Below are 15,588 nucleotides of genomic sequence, written 5' to 3'. Positions count from 1 at the left end.
GGGAGCACAGACTCTTGCATAACGCATAACACGTAATGCATAAGAAAATGTACCAATCAAAGCCCTCCGTTTCCTTCCTTTTCATGAAATAAAGAATTCTGATTAATTGAATTTCTTATGCATTACATGTTATGCGTTATGCAAAAGTCTGTGCTCCCCGCTTTAGACGGGCCGGGTTTTTGGCGCGACGGTGAGGCAGCGAACACAATGGCGTAGCCAATGTAGGAGAAATGGGTGCCGAAAAGGAACAATTAAGAAACGCGAGATTAAAGAATTCCAATCTTTGTGGGTAGACGAGAATATTTTTAAGAAATAGTTGGCTTCTTACCATAATATATATATATATATATAAAATAAAGCATCATGTATGCAAGGAATTCACCAAATGTATTAAATCAGATTTGATTCAGCACTCACAATTAGTCAAACATATTGAAAATATAAAAAAATCGATTGATCTGATTGATATAATAATAATAAATTAATAAAATTTATCACATAAAGATAAACTAAAACGAGCCGAAATTAAATTAGCATTTTATGCTGAACACAATATTGCATTTTACATCGCGAATAACTTAATTCCACTATTGAAGAATATATGTATAAATCCTAAAGTTGTACAAAATTTTGCATTAGGTCGACTTAAATGTACAAATATAATATATATGTAAAATATAAAATATACATTACAATTTTCAAAAACTTTTTAACGCATGGGCGACTAGTGAACTCCTGTTTACTAGTAACGGGTACGTTACTGAAGTTACATTCGATGCGCATGCGCCAAAAACCCGGCCTGCATTGTCGCCAACTCGCCATCACCATCACCATCAGTCGCCATCATTCGGCGGTTAGTCTATGTTATATTGTTGTATTTTGCATCATTGTTTAGCCTTAATTTGTATTTCTGCAAAGAAATTACAAGAAAAGATCGCGAATAACTTGGACTACATTCCGAAATCGTATATTTTACAATTTAAATATGAGTAATATTTTCGGTCTCGAAGACGGTAAGTACTGAAACAGTAGAATTAAATTAAGGTTATAGAACACAAATCTTTTGTTGACTTTCTCAAGTAGGAGATACAGCTTTGAAATCGGGTCTTGCGTCGCTTGCACTTTTTGTATTTAGAATCTTCATTTTCTATTTTAAACATTTGAACATATATATTTATTTTGTTTAAGTACAAAAGTTTTAGGGAATTTAAAGCAACGCGAATTTTCTAAATATATTTTCTATAATTTCTAGTCTTCACTTTCCGTTTTACGATATTCCCGATATCTTAAATTACTTTTAAATTACTTTTATTTAAAACACAGTATTTGCAATACAAGTGTATTTTGTATTTAAAATCGAAAGATTAAAAGTTTTTTGTATTTTATAATTCAAATAAACAATTGATTGTCAATCTTATGGTGAATTCGATCACTCGCACTACACTGAATCAGTGCATATTAAAAGCTGCTTTATATAAAATATCTCCATACAATGATACAATATAATCAACTTTGACAATGAAAAAGTAAATAGTATATAAATAATATTGTCCATTATTTAACAAAATATATATGTATCATATATACATATATATTTTGTTAAATAATGAACAATATTATTAGTAGATAGTTAATCGTTTAAAATATTTATATACTTTTACATTTAACTTTGCTAATTTCAAAAGTAAAGCAGCTTTTAGTATACACCGATCTAGTGTAGTGCAAGTGACCGAATTCGCTATTAGTATTTGAAATACAAAATACAAAATACTTTTATATGCTTCCACAAAATACCAAATATTTTTATGCGTGCTGCTGAAATATAAAATACAAAATATAATTGTCTTACAAATACTATTTTTCAAATAAAAGTATTTTAAATATATATATATATACCTAGTCCTATAGCTAGTACAAGAAAAATAATACAGGAATGTAAGACACTAATTATCAAAATGGCCAGCAGATTACATAGAGTACATTCAGTATTATGAATAGAGTCCAACTAAAACTATATTTTGACCTTTGGCCAAAACTGAAAACGAATATTCAATTTTGGCCGAAATCGAAACTGAAACTTAGATAACTAATAAAAAAGAAAGAAGCTAACGGAGTCACATTTTTTCGGCCAGAGTCGAAATCGATATTTTTGGATTAATTTTACAGAGATAGTATAATTTTCAGAAATCATGACAAATTTATGTACTCTTAAAAAATTCTTTAAAAAACAAGATTTATTAAAATATCGAACTATAATAATATAATAATATTGCATCCTCAACTTTTAAAGAAATCAAATCACAGTTATTATTAGGATCATATCAAAGTTTGTACTCAAATTGTCTTAAGCTTAATCAATGAGTTAATAATTAAAATCGAACAGTTGTTTTTTGAACGCTCACCGACGCGTTACAATTTGTACAGTTTCGGTTTACCCACCGAAATTTTCTCTTAATTTCGGTTGGACTCTAATTATGACTCACTGAGCACTCAATGAATTCTTGTACCTCTTTGATCTATATTTTTAGATCTAACAGAATATGTCAATCATGTATAAGAAAAAGAAACACTGAAATATACTTTTTTTCTTTGCTTACCCAATTTATTACTTTGTGAAAAAGAAAAACGTATAAAAAGCCATTTTTACCTATCCTAGATCAATATGATGAGGAAGAACCAGACGAAATCTCATCAAAACTTTGGCAAGAAGCCTGCTGGATCCTCATCAATGCATACTTTGATGAGAAAGGACTTGTACGACAACAACTGGATAGCTTCGACGAATTTATTGAAATGTCCGTTCAGCGTATCGTGGAGGATTCGCCACAGATTGAACTACAGGCGGAGGCGCAGCACACCACAGGCGAGATAGAAAAGCCTGTGAAGCATTTGTTGAAATTTGAGCAGATTTACCTGTCGAAGCCAACCCATTGGGAAAAAGATGGTGCACCATCTCCTATGATGCCCAATGAAGCTAGATTGAGAAATTTAACATATTCCGCGCCATTATACGTGGATATCACTAAGACGATCGAGAAGGACGGTGAAGACCCAGTTGAGACGCAACATCAAAAAACATTTATCGGCAAAATTCCGATTATGTTGAGATCAAAATATTGTTTACTTGCCGGCTTATCCGATCGTGATTTGACGGAACTGAACGAATGTCCGTTGGATCCCGGCGGATATTTTATTATTAATGGTTCGGAGAAAGTCCTTATAGCTCAGGAAAAAATGGCGACGAACACCGTCTACGTATTCAGCATGAAAGATGGTAAATATGCTTACAAGGCGGAAATACGCTCGTGCTTGGAACACAGTTCCCGTCCAACTTCGACTCTATGGATCAATATGATGGCTAAAAGCGGTGCCAGTATTAAAAAATCCGCTATAGGCCAACGCATTATCGCCATTATTCCTTACATCAAGCAGGAAATCCCCATAATGGTAGTTTTTCGAGCACTTGGATTTGTGGCCGATCGCGATATCCTCGAACATATTATTTACGATTTCGACGATCCTGAGATGATGGAAATGGTGAAGCCATCCTTGGATGAAGCTTTCGTCATACAGGAACAGAACGTCGCTTTGAATTTTATCGGTACTAGAGGCGCGAAACCGGGAGTAACAAAGGAGAAGCGAATTAAATACGCCCGAGAAATCTTGCAAAAGGAAATGCTGCCGCACGTCGGCATAAGCGATTTCTGTGAAACCAAGAAGGCTTACTTCCTCGGCTACATGGTCCATAGATTATTGTCGGCATCTCTAGGACGAAGGGAATTGGACGACCGCGATCATTACGGTAATAAGAGATTGGACTTGGCCGGGCCTCTGTTGGCATTTTTGTTCCGAGGTTTGTTCAAGAACCTAATGAAGGAGGTACGTCTGTACGCACAGAAGTTCATAGATCGAGGGAAGGACTTTAATCTCGAGCTGGCCATCAAGACGAAAATTATAACGGACGGTCTGAGATACTCGCTTGCCACGGGTAACTGGGGCGACCAGAAGAAGGCGCATCAGGCGAGAGCAGGTGTGTCACAGGTATTGAACAGGTTGACTTTCGCGTCGACACTGTCGCATCTAAGACGAGTGAATTCGCCTATTGGAAGAGATGGTAAACTTGCCAAACCACGTCAATTGCACAACACATTATGGGGTATGCTCTGCCCCGCGGAGACTCCTGAGGGTGCCGCTGTAGGACTAGTAAAAAATCTAGCCCTGATGGCGTATATAAGCGTTGGCTCGCAGCCATCTCCTATTCTGGAATTCTTGGAAGAATGGTCGATGGAGAATCTGGAAGAAATAGCACCAAGCGCAATCGCCGATGCTACAAAGATTTTCGTGAACGGATGCTGGGTTGGCATCCACCGAGATCCGGATCAATTGATGGCCACTTTACGCAAATTGAGAAGGCAGATGGATATTATCGTGTCGGAAGTATCGATGGTCCGTGACATTAGAGACCGTGAGATAAGGATATACACGGACGCTGGCAGAATCAGTAGACCTTTGCTCATAGTGGAAGGTCAAAGTTTATTACTGAAGAGAGGACATATTAACATGTTGAAGGAAAGAGATTACAACAATGACGGGTAAGCGCTCGATCTGCTCTTGAATAGTCTTGTAAGAAAATTTATAACGCAAGGTGTCTGTTTAATTGTTTGTAAGAAATCTGATATGCAGACCGGCAGCTTTTAAAGCGAGTAAGATAGCCGAATATTTTTTCTGTAAATATGATATACATTGCAGACACAACTTAGTACAATTAAAATCATAATTAGAAAAAAATACAACCTAAATGTAAAATCAAAATATTACAATATATACTGAGTATAACATATCTTAAAAAAACTATTCAAGTTATTAAAAATTCTCTCTCAAGTATTAATTGATAATCTAAGTCGTCTACTTTTATCAATGTTACGATGATCGATTTGTATAAATGTTACAGGTGGCAAGAATTGGTAGGTAGTGGAGTAGTGGAATATATAGATACCTTGGAAGAAGAAACTGTTATGATAGCTATGTCACCCGATGATCTTAGACAAGATAAAGAGTACGCATATTGTACGACGTACACGCATTGCGAGATTCATCCAGCGATGATTTTGGGTGTGTGTGCTTCCATTATACCGTTCCCCGATCATAATCAAAGTCCTAGGAACACTTATCAGGTATTATTGCAGCAGATTTTAGTTGCTGCATTTTCTTTGAAAAACGTTTATGCTTTTTAACGAGATATAGTACGTAGAAGTTGTTATTTTTCAGAGCGCTATGGGTAAACAAGCTATGGGTGTATACATTACAAACTTTCACGTGCGCATGGACACTTTGGCTCATGTACTGTATTATCCTCATAAACCATTGGTTACAACGAGATCTATGGAATATCTTAGATTTCGCGAATTACCGGCTGGCATTAACAGCATTGTTGCGATCCTGTGTTACACGGGATATAATCAAGAGGACAGCGTTATCCTGAATGCTAGTGCTGTTGAGAGGGGTTTCTTCAGATCGGTGTTTTATCGCTCGTATAAGGAATCCGAATCGAAGAAGATTGGCGATCAAGAGGAACAATTCGAGAAGCCCTCGCGCTTAACTTGTTCAGGAATGCGCAACGCTATATATGACAAATTAGACGATGACGGGATCATTGCGCCTGGAATTCGAGTATCTGGCGACGACGTAATCATAGGAAAAACGATAACTTTACCGGAAACGGACGATGAGGTAAAATATCCTTTAATCATTCTTCAACTAGTAGACTTCATTAATGGAAGAAAAAGATAACAATAGCATTTTATTTTAATTTATCTTTTTGTTTATCTTTTAGCTGGACAGTACAACAAAACGTTTTACGAAACGTGACGCGTCGACTTTCTTGCGAAACAGCGAGACCGGTATTGTTGATCAGGTGATGTTAACATTGAATAGCGAAGGATATAAATTCTGCAAGATCCGAGTGCGCAGTGTACGCATTCCGCAAATCGGTGACAAATTTGCGTCGCGTCACGGACAAAAGGGTACATGCGGAATTCAGTACAGGCAAGAAGACATGCCGTTCTCTTGCGAAGGTCTTACACCTGACATTATTATCAATCCTCACGCTATCCCTTCTCGTATGACTATTGGTCACTTGATTGAATGCATTCAAGGGAAAGTTTCTGCCAATAAAGGTAATACGGTAATTTACTAAAGTTTAAACAAAGTATGCTTACAAATTTGATGCGTTCTTAGGAGAAATTGGTGACGCTACTCCGTTTAACGACGCTGTGAATGTGCAAAAGATTTCCACGCTTTTGCAAGAATACGGTTATCAATTGCGAGGAAATGAAGTGATGTATAACGGACATACGGGTCGTAAGATCAACGCGCAAGTCTTTTTAGGACCGACATATTATCAACGTTTAAAACATATGGTAGACGACAAGATCCATAGTAGAGCAAGAGGACCTGTGCAAATTTTAGTTAGACAACCTATGGAGGGACGAGCGAGGTAATTGTTATTCTTGTTACTCTAATATAATTTGTCACACTATTTCATATATATACATATATATATATATACACATGTGTGCGTGTATATATACATGCATATACACAGGGTGTCCCAAAATTCGTGGTTCAAAATACTACAGCAAAAAAGTTTTCGGAAAATTAAGTAAAAAGATTATTTGTAAATTTTTGTTTTGAGCAGTAATTTTTGAAATGGTTTAAATATGACTAATTACAGACTACATTTAGACGGCCACCTGTCCATGAGTTGCGCGTGCAGTAGTGTTGGTGAGCATTGATGAATGCTCACTAATACTCATAGGTGATGAATGGGCCCATTTGACCACCAGCCACTCACAGCGCTCGTACAACAGAAAAACTCTAGGCACCGGCCGCTGTGAGTGGTTGTGATCAAACGCTCCCACAAAAAGAAAAGATGACTATATATCTAAACGTAGTCTGCAATTGGCCATATTTAAACCATTATACAGGATGTCTTATTTTAAAAGCTCCACTCAAATATTTCAGAAATACTGTGTTAAATCGAAAAATATTTCAGACAAAAGTTTTGTGACTTCGAGGGGGACTTAAGTAATACCATTAGTTTAACCTTGGGTGTAAAGGTTTCTCAGATTTTTTTAAAACAACCTTCCATTTTTTATTATATATTATCGTAGTTTATCTCAAGAACTTTTCAAAACACTATAATAAAATGTTTTTTTCATTAAGTACTTTTAGTAAAAAATTTTCCATCTTTCATATTTCCGACGATATTCGGTTCGAAAGAGAAATACCAGTTTTTTTTAAAGGGTATTTCACCCCTTAAACATGAGTTAGCATATAAAAAAATACGTGTCTCTTATATTTTTGTGTTTAACAACATATTTCGAGGAGAATCAAATTGGTTCCGGACAATTGTAACATGTCCCTTGTAAATTAAATTTTCAAAGCTGTTACCTTTAATTTAACTTAATTAAAAAAAGTTAATTTATCCAACCCTGATACACCCACACATATGTATACATATATACATACATATATACATACATACATACATGCTTGTATATTTATTTAGGGATGGTGGACTTCGTTTTGGAGAGATGGAACGAGATTGCCAAATTTCTCACGGTGCAGCGCAATTTCTACGAGAACGTTTGTTTGAAGTATCAGATCCATACAAAATTCATATATGTAATTTCTGTGGTTTAATTGCTATAGCAAATTTGCGGAATAACACTTTCGAATGCAAAGGTTGTAAAAACAAGACGCAAATTTCGAAAATTAAACTGCCGTATGCGGCGAAGTTACTTTTCCAGGAACTAATGGCAATGAATATCGCACCTAGACTCATGACACAATGAATTTTCTGTAAATAATTTATTTTATGTAAAATATGTATTGTCGAGTTATCATTGTATATACAAATTGCATACAGTGTTGTCATACAATGGAACATGAGACAAATCGATAAATAACTTTTCATAAATTACTGCCTCAGCAGATATTTATTATTATTAAAATAGTAATCTTTGTATCTCTTTATAATATGTTAAACTTCATAATATTTAATGTTTATCAGTTTTTGTGATAATAAAGTAAGTTGGTTTTTATTCTACTAATTATTAATCTCACAAAAATTGTCTTATCCATTAATTTGTATGTAATGAGTGAACTTTTTAAAAACAATATATGTGACTTTCATATAAAAAAATATGAATCTTAGATATTATTCTTTTAACAATTGTATTAAAATTGGTATAAATAAGAATTATTTCATAAGACCAGTTTAATGCCCATTTTGATATTAATCATTAGGATTTCTCACAAGACACACATCTAAAACACAGAATCGTGCTCTACAGAGAGGACAGGTACATTTGGAGGACAGCCACGTTTCTGGTGCATTCTCGTCTTGTCTTGAGGCAAACCTGTTCTCAAGTAATAACGACAATTAAAAATATTATTTAAATACATGACTTAACTTAAAAATAATCGAGAATAATAATAATAAAAGGTACCAACCATTTCGCCATACATTCTATACACCACATTGGACGGCAATAACACGTCGTGCAATCGTCAAGGTCTCTGGTATCGGCACTGCTGCATAATCTATTCAATTTTACATTCGACAACGCTTGCATACATCCGATACATTGACCTAACTCCTATATAAGTACGAATTAATAATCGAAGGTAAACTAGAGAAAAAAAGCAAAATAATTGTTGATAATTGAGATGATAACCGTATGTTATTTGATACCTCGGCAGTATCGTAGAATGGGTTTTTATTGACCTCTTCTTTAAAAGTATCGATAAATCTATCAAGTAAGGTTCTATGGAACGTTATATTGTGCAATATAGCAATCGGCCGTGAAAGTTTATCCTGCAAATCCTTGAAATCCAACGCATTTAATCTTATGTCAAACTCCTGTGCCATAGCTCGCATAGGCTTCACCTAGAAAACGATACATGGATCAGTATCACTGATCCAGTATGATAACTGGAAGCGATTTATGATTTATTATTGTACCTAGTTGTTGATGAATTATTGTACCTGTATATTGATAAACTGAACTTGATCTCTCGTTGTCGGCGACATGAAATGGACGTCGCTCTTATTCACGACTAAAGTAGCATCACTTTGATGCGCCACTTGCAATTTATAAGGCGTGATTTTAATGATCCAATTGTCCGTCGCTATGACACGAGTTACGCTATTTGTGACAATAACAATTTTATCTATTCTAAAATAAAATTGTATTATTTTAGTATAAATACTAAGTGTACTTACAACATGTATGTATGTGATTTAAATTCCTAAGTATAAGCTAGCTATTTGAATGAACCTTCGATACTCTGTATTAATATTTGAGGCAACAGCTGTCCATGGTGTATTATTATTACTATACACAGATAGATTTTGTGCTATCGGATGTGTGGCCCAGTCATGTGCAGACCACTCGAGGATCTTATTCAGCATATAAAGCGGAGCAATAGTGACACAAAGAATAATCAATGGTCCAAGATAATTTCCATCGACTAACAATACTTTTCCAGGGTCTATGTGGTCGAAGAAAAGCAATCCTAGAACATAGCCTGTACGAAAAAATCTTATGCTGTAAATGCTTGTAAGTGATGAAAGCAGACGACTGGATATAATTAGAGAAAAACGTGTCTATTACCCAGAGGTAGTGTAGAGTGTAGAAGTAACGTGGCTACGCTTCTCCTGATGTGATACTGTATGAAAAATTCATTTTCACTACCAAGCCAATTCGCGAAGACGTCTTTAACAGTCAACCCTGCTGAGACAAATTCTGTAGGCGGATAGATGATACATCCGGACATCAGAAAATAAAATAAAGTATAAAAGAGTAGAGCTGACATTTTTTCATTTAAAAATAGATATTTCCGTTTGTCTGCAGTGTAATAGAAATAGCGATCTAGAATAATTTCGTAAGTTACTTTAGTCCACTCAGCTGAGTTTCTTGTCAAAATATAATAATGTTGTGAGACAGATATATTCAGTATAGTATAACAGTAAGTTCCTTTTTATAGCATACTTAGACCAGAAACGGATCACAAAACCCGAGATCTAACCCAGATCGCAATGCAATTTCAACCTTGATGTTGACAATGGATGTATCTGTTTATTTATTAAAACTCCATTCATCAGCAATCACAAATCCATTAAAATTCATATAGGTTAGACGGGTTACACCGAACTTACATTTTTCAAGGGTCAGCAGACAACTGTTATTACGGGCGGATCTGTGAGTGCTATTGGATGATCTAGAAGAATACTCCAATAGCAGCGAACGCTCACGGATCCGCTCCGCAACAGTTGAATCTGCTGAACGCAATCATTGGCTGAGAAAACTGATCAGTGGAGCGCTCAGTGATTCTTCAATGTGATTGGTTCTTGCCTTTAATTCTTTGTTGTCATTTGTTTAATACAAAAGCTCTGCATCTATATTTGTAAAATTCAAACTACAAATTAGTAGATTACATATGAAGAAACAATGTTCTTGGAATTAGACTTAAACGCTTAATTAAAACGTTATCATTCTATAAACATTTATGTATATACGTACATTTTTTAAATACGTAGTATTATGAAGATATGTCAATGTCTTGCATCTTGACGATTCCATCAGAGTTCAGATTTCACTTTAGGATTCCCTTAAGAGATCTTTCTCGTTTAGAAGCCTAAAAACTGATTGTTTTTTGAAAGTGAATGGGGAATAAATCAATATATATACAATAATCGATTAAGACTGCGGTCCACTTGATGCTACAAACGCTTCGAAGCATTCTTTGATTAGTAAAATTCGTAAAATTCTTTGTTCTGATTGGTCACTCAAACGCTTCGAAGCGTTTGTAGCGTCAAGTGGACCGCAGCCTAAGATGAAACTTTTTTGTTTGTTTTAATAAAAAGTTTTATTTTATAGAGAGAGAGAGAGAGAGAGAGAGATTTCAGAGATAAAATAACAACTCCACTTCATTCCTTTTTTTGATCCATTGAATTTTCTGCATAAGAATAATTAACATCGCGGGAAATTCACGACAATCTCAGCGGTCCTATAATTTAAATATTTTAATATTTTTAACCAGTATTCTACATCGGTATACGAAGTTACTAAAGTAACATTTGGATCAAAATATTGAAATTTAATAAAATGGCAGTAAAACAAAAATCCTGTTTTTATTTTCAGAATTTTTTGGTATTATCTTTATAAAAAAAAGACCAATATTTGAAAAAATTTAGGGATTAAGTGCATTTTTTAAATTGCAAATAACTTTTTAAATATTGATCATAATAGAGAAATATTATTATTATAACATATAACTTCTCAAAGATATTATATAAATATACGTTTAATATTTTCCCATTTGTGGTATAATAAAAAAGTAACAAGTTATTTTAATTTTTATGAAAATCAAGATTTTGTAATTAGGCCTTTATTAATTCGCCCATCCCTTCAAATATAAACAAATTGTGGTTCGTAAATTGAATAGAAGTATCCGTAATAATTGTGCAAAATTTCGATCGGTCGTTTTTTCAGGAGAGTTTTCCGCGATTTTGTAAACATGGTTTGGGAAAAACGGCTTTAAAGTTTTAAATTAATTTTCTAATATGCATACAACGATAAGTATTGTGCATGTGCAGCGTTTTGTAATAGTCAAAGTTTATTTTGATTCCTTCAACTAATCCTAAGAATTCTGACACAATTATAGATTAGAAACCGGTTTCATGAAATGAGCACAATACACGTACTCGGCTGTTAACCCTCCGCTATTTACTCGATTTTCGTCCTGTGCAAAGTCTCAGAAAATGTTCATTAAAAACATATTTTTTTTATTTTTCTCAAAAATATACTTTTTTTCAAAACTTTTAGAACTTAATTCTATGTATATGTAGTTTAAAAAATATAATTTAAAAAATCATGTGTTGTTATCTGAATTATTCTAAACCATATCATCGACCGAAATATACACTAAAAATGATTCTACATAAGATGGATTTCAAAAAAATTTTTAAATATCTGAAATATCATGAGACAATCGAGATATAAGGCGTTTTAAAAAACATATAAATTTTTAATATGAATTTTTTATAATTCCTCAAGATATCTTCGAAATTTTAAGATAATTTTCAAATATCCGTCATGAAGTTCTCTGAACAAAACTGGGACCTCGATTCATCGAGTATTAACATTATTTGGTCGAGAGACGTTCAAAAGCGAAACATACAAAAGAGGCGTGAGCAGCAACGTGGCGCCTTCAAAAGCGAGGAAATTCAGTGAAAGAGTCACTTGTCCAGTGACAGTGCTTTTGAGGTCAGTAGACCGCGTATAGGTATAACTTGGTGCGCGCGCGCGGCGGGTCCCGCCATAAACCTTAAATCGCTATTTATGACCATCCCAGCGTATCTTTTTATATAGAGATGCTTGTTCAGTGGCGTAGGCTTTTTCTCTTTGACATAGAGCAAATATCCAGGCAACAATTAGACGTCCTTGGACATCCTTCGACGTCTGAAATATATCCTGAAAAGTCCAATTTATATCACTGTATGTTAGACGCCTGAAATACGTTCTAAGGACATTGCTTGGACGTCCTATAATAAAGTTACAGATATTTTAGGGATGTCCAAGGTACATTGCTAATATATGTTACTCATCATTCAATTTTCAAGCAGTGCGCGAACAATTTCGTCGTCAGCAAGATCCGAGGATCAAGAACTATTAAACAACTTTATATATATTTATCTTGGAGCTCAATAACTGTTCGGTGTCCTTCTTTTGTTTTCAACAATTTATTGATCAGAAAAGATTAATAATTTCCGAATTATCTGTGAAACTTATTTGAGATTAGACGTACTAACGACGTCTATTAGACGTCTTTGGGGGCGGTACATTGTACGTACAAAAGATATTTATGGGATTTGATTTGGACGTCCATCCGACGTCGAATTGTTGCTTGGGTATCGTCGATCTCGTCGCTGCCTGAGTGCGCATCGCGCGATGACGATAAACGCCGTCGTCTGTAGAGCTGCAAAACTACCCCGATGAGTCTTCCCTTTTTTTTCAGCACGTCCCAGAAGTGCTGGAAGGAGTTTTAAAAAAAAAAAAGGTTTTTTTTTCGCACAAGATATAATTGGCAATCTTGAGACTTCCCGGATTTTCAAAATATTTGAAAATACGTGTTGCTCCGAATGATGTACGCGATCTCGAGGTTCTCTCTGTTTCAGCATTACCTAAGTTAGCACCCAGACTACGTCACTGGCAGGGTCCCCGTGACACAGATCAGCGGCGGCAACTATAACGGTACCCACCAGTGTGACCTACTCAACGAAGTCTCGCTCTCTCGATCCTTCCTCCTTCGTCCTCTCTTCGTTTCACGTCTTTCCCGTGGACTCTCCTTTCGTCCAGGGCCGAATATTCAGCTGGGCCTGAGTACAAAACTATTCGGTAGTCATGCAAAGATACACGGAGCTCGAAGGGCGCAATTCTGCCATCGTAAATTTTTCTATTTTTGATCGCGAGCAAAGAACCTCTATCTCTTTCATAAAAAAAAAATAAAAAGAAACAGAAGTTGATATACCTTTAGAGAGATTGCATTATCACCATAACAACGTTTGAAAACTAATCCTGGTTTTTTGATCGCAATTATTTAAGACCTCTCATTTTCGGGTTGCTTCTGTAAAACTAAAAGATCTCGTCCAAACGATCGCATTCAGTTCAACTGGAAATCTAATGAAGAGCCAGGACTTAGGTGAGGTGAGACAGTTAGCCGCCACTGCCGCATGTATAGCATCTTCTCTCCCGTACGCTGGCGGGCTACACTTTTTCTTCCACATGAAGAGCATCGCCACGGGTCGCCTCGTCGCATGGGCGGACGGTTGACCGGGCCGTGGCTGATTACGGGCAGTAATGAAAGCGGCCTGCTTGCACGAGGTAGGCAGGTGTACGCCGCCGTCTGTCATGTAGCCTTCCCTCCGAAGTTTCTGTCGCATGTCTTCTGCCGCATCCTCGCGTTGAGGTCATCAATGAAGCCGATAGCCACTGCTGCTGCTGTTGTTGTTCTTCTCTATCTGAGTGACCACGCGTGAGTGCGGGGCAAGCGAGTAGGTTGAACGTTAGTTAGTCGCTTGTCACGAATTACACGCGGGTCCAGCCACTGGACCAGCGAGTCAAGATCTCCGCGAGTTATGAAAGCAATTGTGCCTTTCGTTCTCCAGGTGAGTGATGAATGAATGGTGAAGATATCCTTACTTTTTTCCCGAATGCGAATTATGAACAGAATGTCGTACAGTTTCTTCATGAGAAACAAATTGGAAGAGAAAACGACAAATTAATGTTTGATATTTTGGAATTATTATATATTTAATTTTTGAGAATCGAGAATTTGGTTTTGGAAATAAAAGTATTTCAAATATATGCCCAGCCCTATATGTCCGGAATCGATTCGATTTTCCTTGAAATATACCATTAATGAAGATCAAAGAGATTCGTAGAAGAAATATAGTTTTACAAAAATATTAATAGAGTAAGGACATTTTAAAAAATTTAAATATTTGAAAAATTAAATAATTGTAAATTTTAAAAAGATAAAAGTTCTGTCTAAAATATTTTTGTATATAATCTTACCATTTCAACAATATTGATTAGAATAGAAACGTTTATAGCTTTAAGAATTGTTTTATTTCTTGAAGATCCTTAAAAAATAGGATATACATATATGTATATATATAAATGTGTCTCTTAGAAATAATAAATAAAGGGCGAAGTAAGAGTCAATACGTAAAAATTATAGTCCGAAAATTGGTGAAACATGAAAGATTGAGTCAGTGTGAATATAAAATATAAAATAACATTTAATTAAATAAATTGAGAAACACATAAATAAATTACAAGTTTCGGCTACCAGATTGAGCCCTCTTCAGATACCGTTTTACATGGATTTGATATACAATAAGTTCTTGTAAAAACGCATAATAAATCTTGTTCGGATGTAAAAATCTACGTCGTTCACATGCCATTCGTGATCAATGACTCTCGAAAATCTAATCACAATACAATATAAAGTCACATTACAATATAAACGTATAAATTCAAACAATAATAACTTACCAAAAGGCATGTGTAAATTACTTTAAAATTTTTCCATAGAAAACGATTGTATATGGTATGTCGGTATAAAGCGAACATTGTGCGACAATTATAATGTACTTTCTTACACATCCGGTCGACGATACAGATCAACACATACTGAGAGAGGAGACGGAATGTTAGTAACAAAGAGTCAAAGTTTATTTATAATAGGAGTATATGCCTTGTGGAGACCTTCCGTGTCAGTTTGTAAATTTAAACTAACGGTCTGCTTTTTGAGATGTTGAGCATCTCGGAAGTTAGGCGTTTCCTGTAGCAAGGTTCTTCATCTAAAACTCTTACGTTGTCCCATTGGAAGTCATGGTCATGTAAATGTTGACATTTCGTTTTTCTACAGATATGTCGATGACATTTGTACTGCAGTCCTTCCTTCAAATATCGATATTTTACTGAAAAAATTTAATTCATTCCATCCACGTCT

General features: G+C 35.2%; 3 protein-coding genes across 4 annotated transcripts in view; 2 read left to right on the top strand and 1 right to left on the bottom strand.

The window, feature by feature from the left end:
* The first annotated feature begins 851 nt into the window (after positions 1–851).
* Positions 852–7,979, top strand: RpII140 (RNA polymerase II subunit RpII140). The gene is made up of 7 exons (XM_018459451.1): positions 852–1,013; positions 2,657–4,592; positions 4,952–5,174; positions 5,269–5,730; positions 5,834–6,176; positions 6,238–6,496; positions 7,571–7,979. Exons 1-7 carry the CDS (start codon positions 986–988, stop codon positions 7,854–7,856), a joined length of 3,537 nt encoding a protein of 1,178 aa, XP_018314953.1. The 5' UTR covers positions 852–985; the 3' UTR covers positions 7,857–7,979.
* A 312-nt stretch (positions 7,980–8,291) lies between these two features.
* Positions 8,292–10,224, bottom strand: LOC108729998 (E3 ubiquitin-protein ligase TM129). 2 transcript variants are annotated; one of them, XM_018459431.1, is made up of 7 exons: positions 10,096–10,224; positions 9,681–9,938; positions 9,345–9,594; positions 9,053–9,242; positions 8,759–8,953; positions 8,518–8,663; positions 8,292–8,423 (listed from the first exon to the last, which is right to left on the bottom strand). In XM_018459431.1, the coding sequence occupies exons 1-7, from the start codon at positions 10,166–10,168 to the stop codon at positions 8,300–8,302; spliced, it is 1,236 nt and encodes a 411-aa protein (XP_018314933.1). In that variant the 5' UTR covers positions 10,169–10,224; the 3' UTR covers positions 8,292–8,299. The 2 variants fall into 2 exon arrangements, with proteins under 2 accessions (XP_018314933.1, XP_018314934.1); XM_018459432.1 differs by having other exon boundaries at positions 10,059–10,180.
* Positions 10,225–13,944: 3,720 nt separating this feature from the next.
* The window catches only part of spz4 (Spaetzle domain-containing protein 4), a 6,648-nt gene continuing 5,004 nt past the window's right edge, over positions 13,945–15,588 (top strand). The window contains exon 1 of the mRNA XM_018459426.1: positions 13,945–14,236. Coding sequence (XP_018314928.1) covers positions 14,207–14,236 — 30 coding nt within the window. The 5' untranslated portion in view covers positions 13,945–14,206. The remainder of the gene's footprint in view (positions 14,237–15,588) is intronic.

The sequence above is a fragment of the Mycetomoellerius zeteki genome, unplaced genomic scaffold, assembly GCF_001594055.1.
Source record: "Mycetomoellerius zeteki isolate Tzet28-1 unplaced genomic scaffold, Tzet1.0 scaffold823, whole genome shotgun sequence".
NCBI lineage: Eukaryota > Metazoa > Arthropoda > Insecta > Hymenoptera > Formicidae > Mycetomoellerius > Mycetomoellerius zeteki.
Note: the sequence above shows the minus strand (reverse complement) of the source record. Positions and strands in the feature narration are given on the sequence as shown.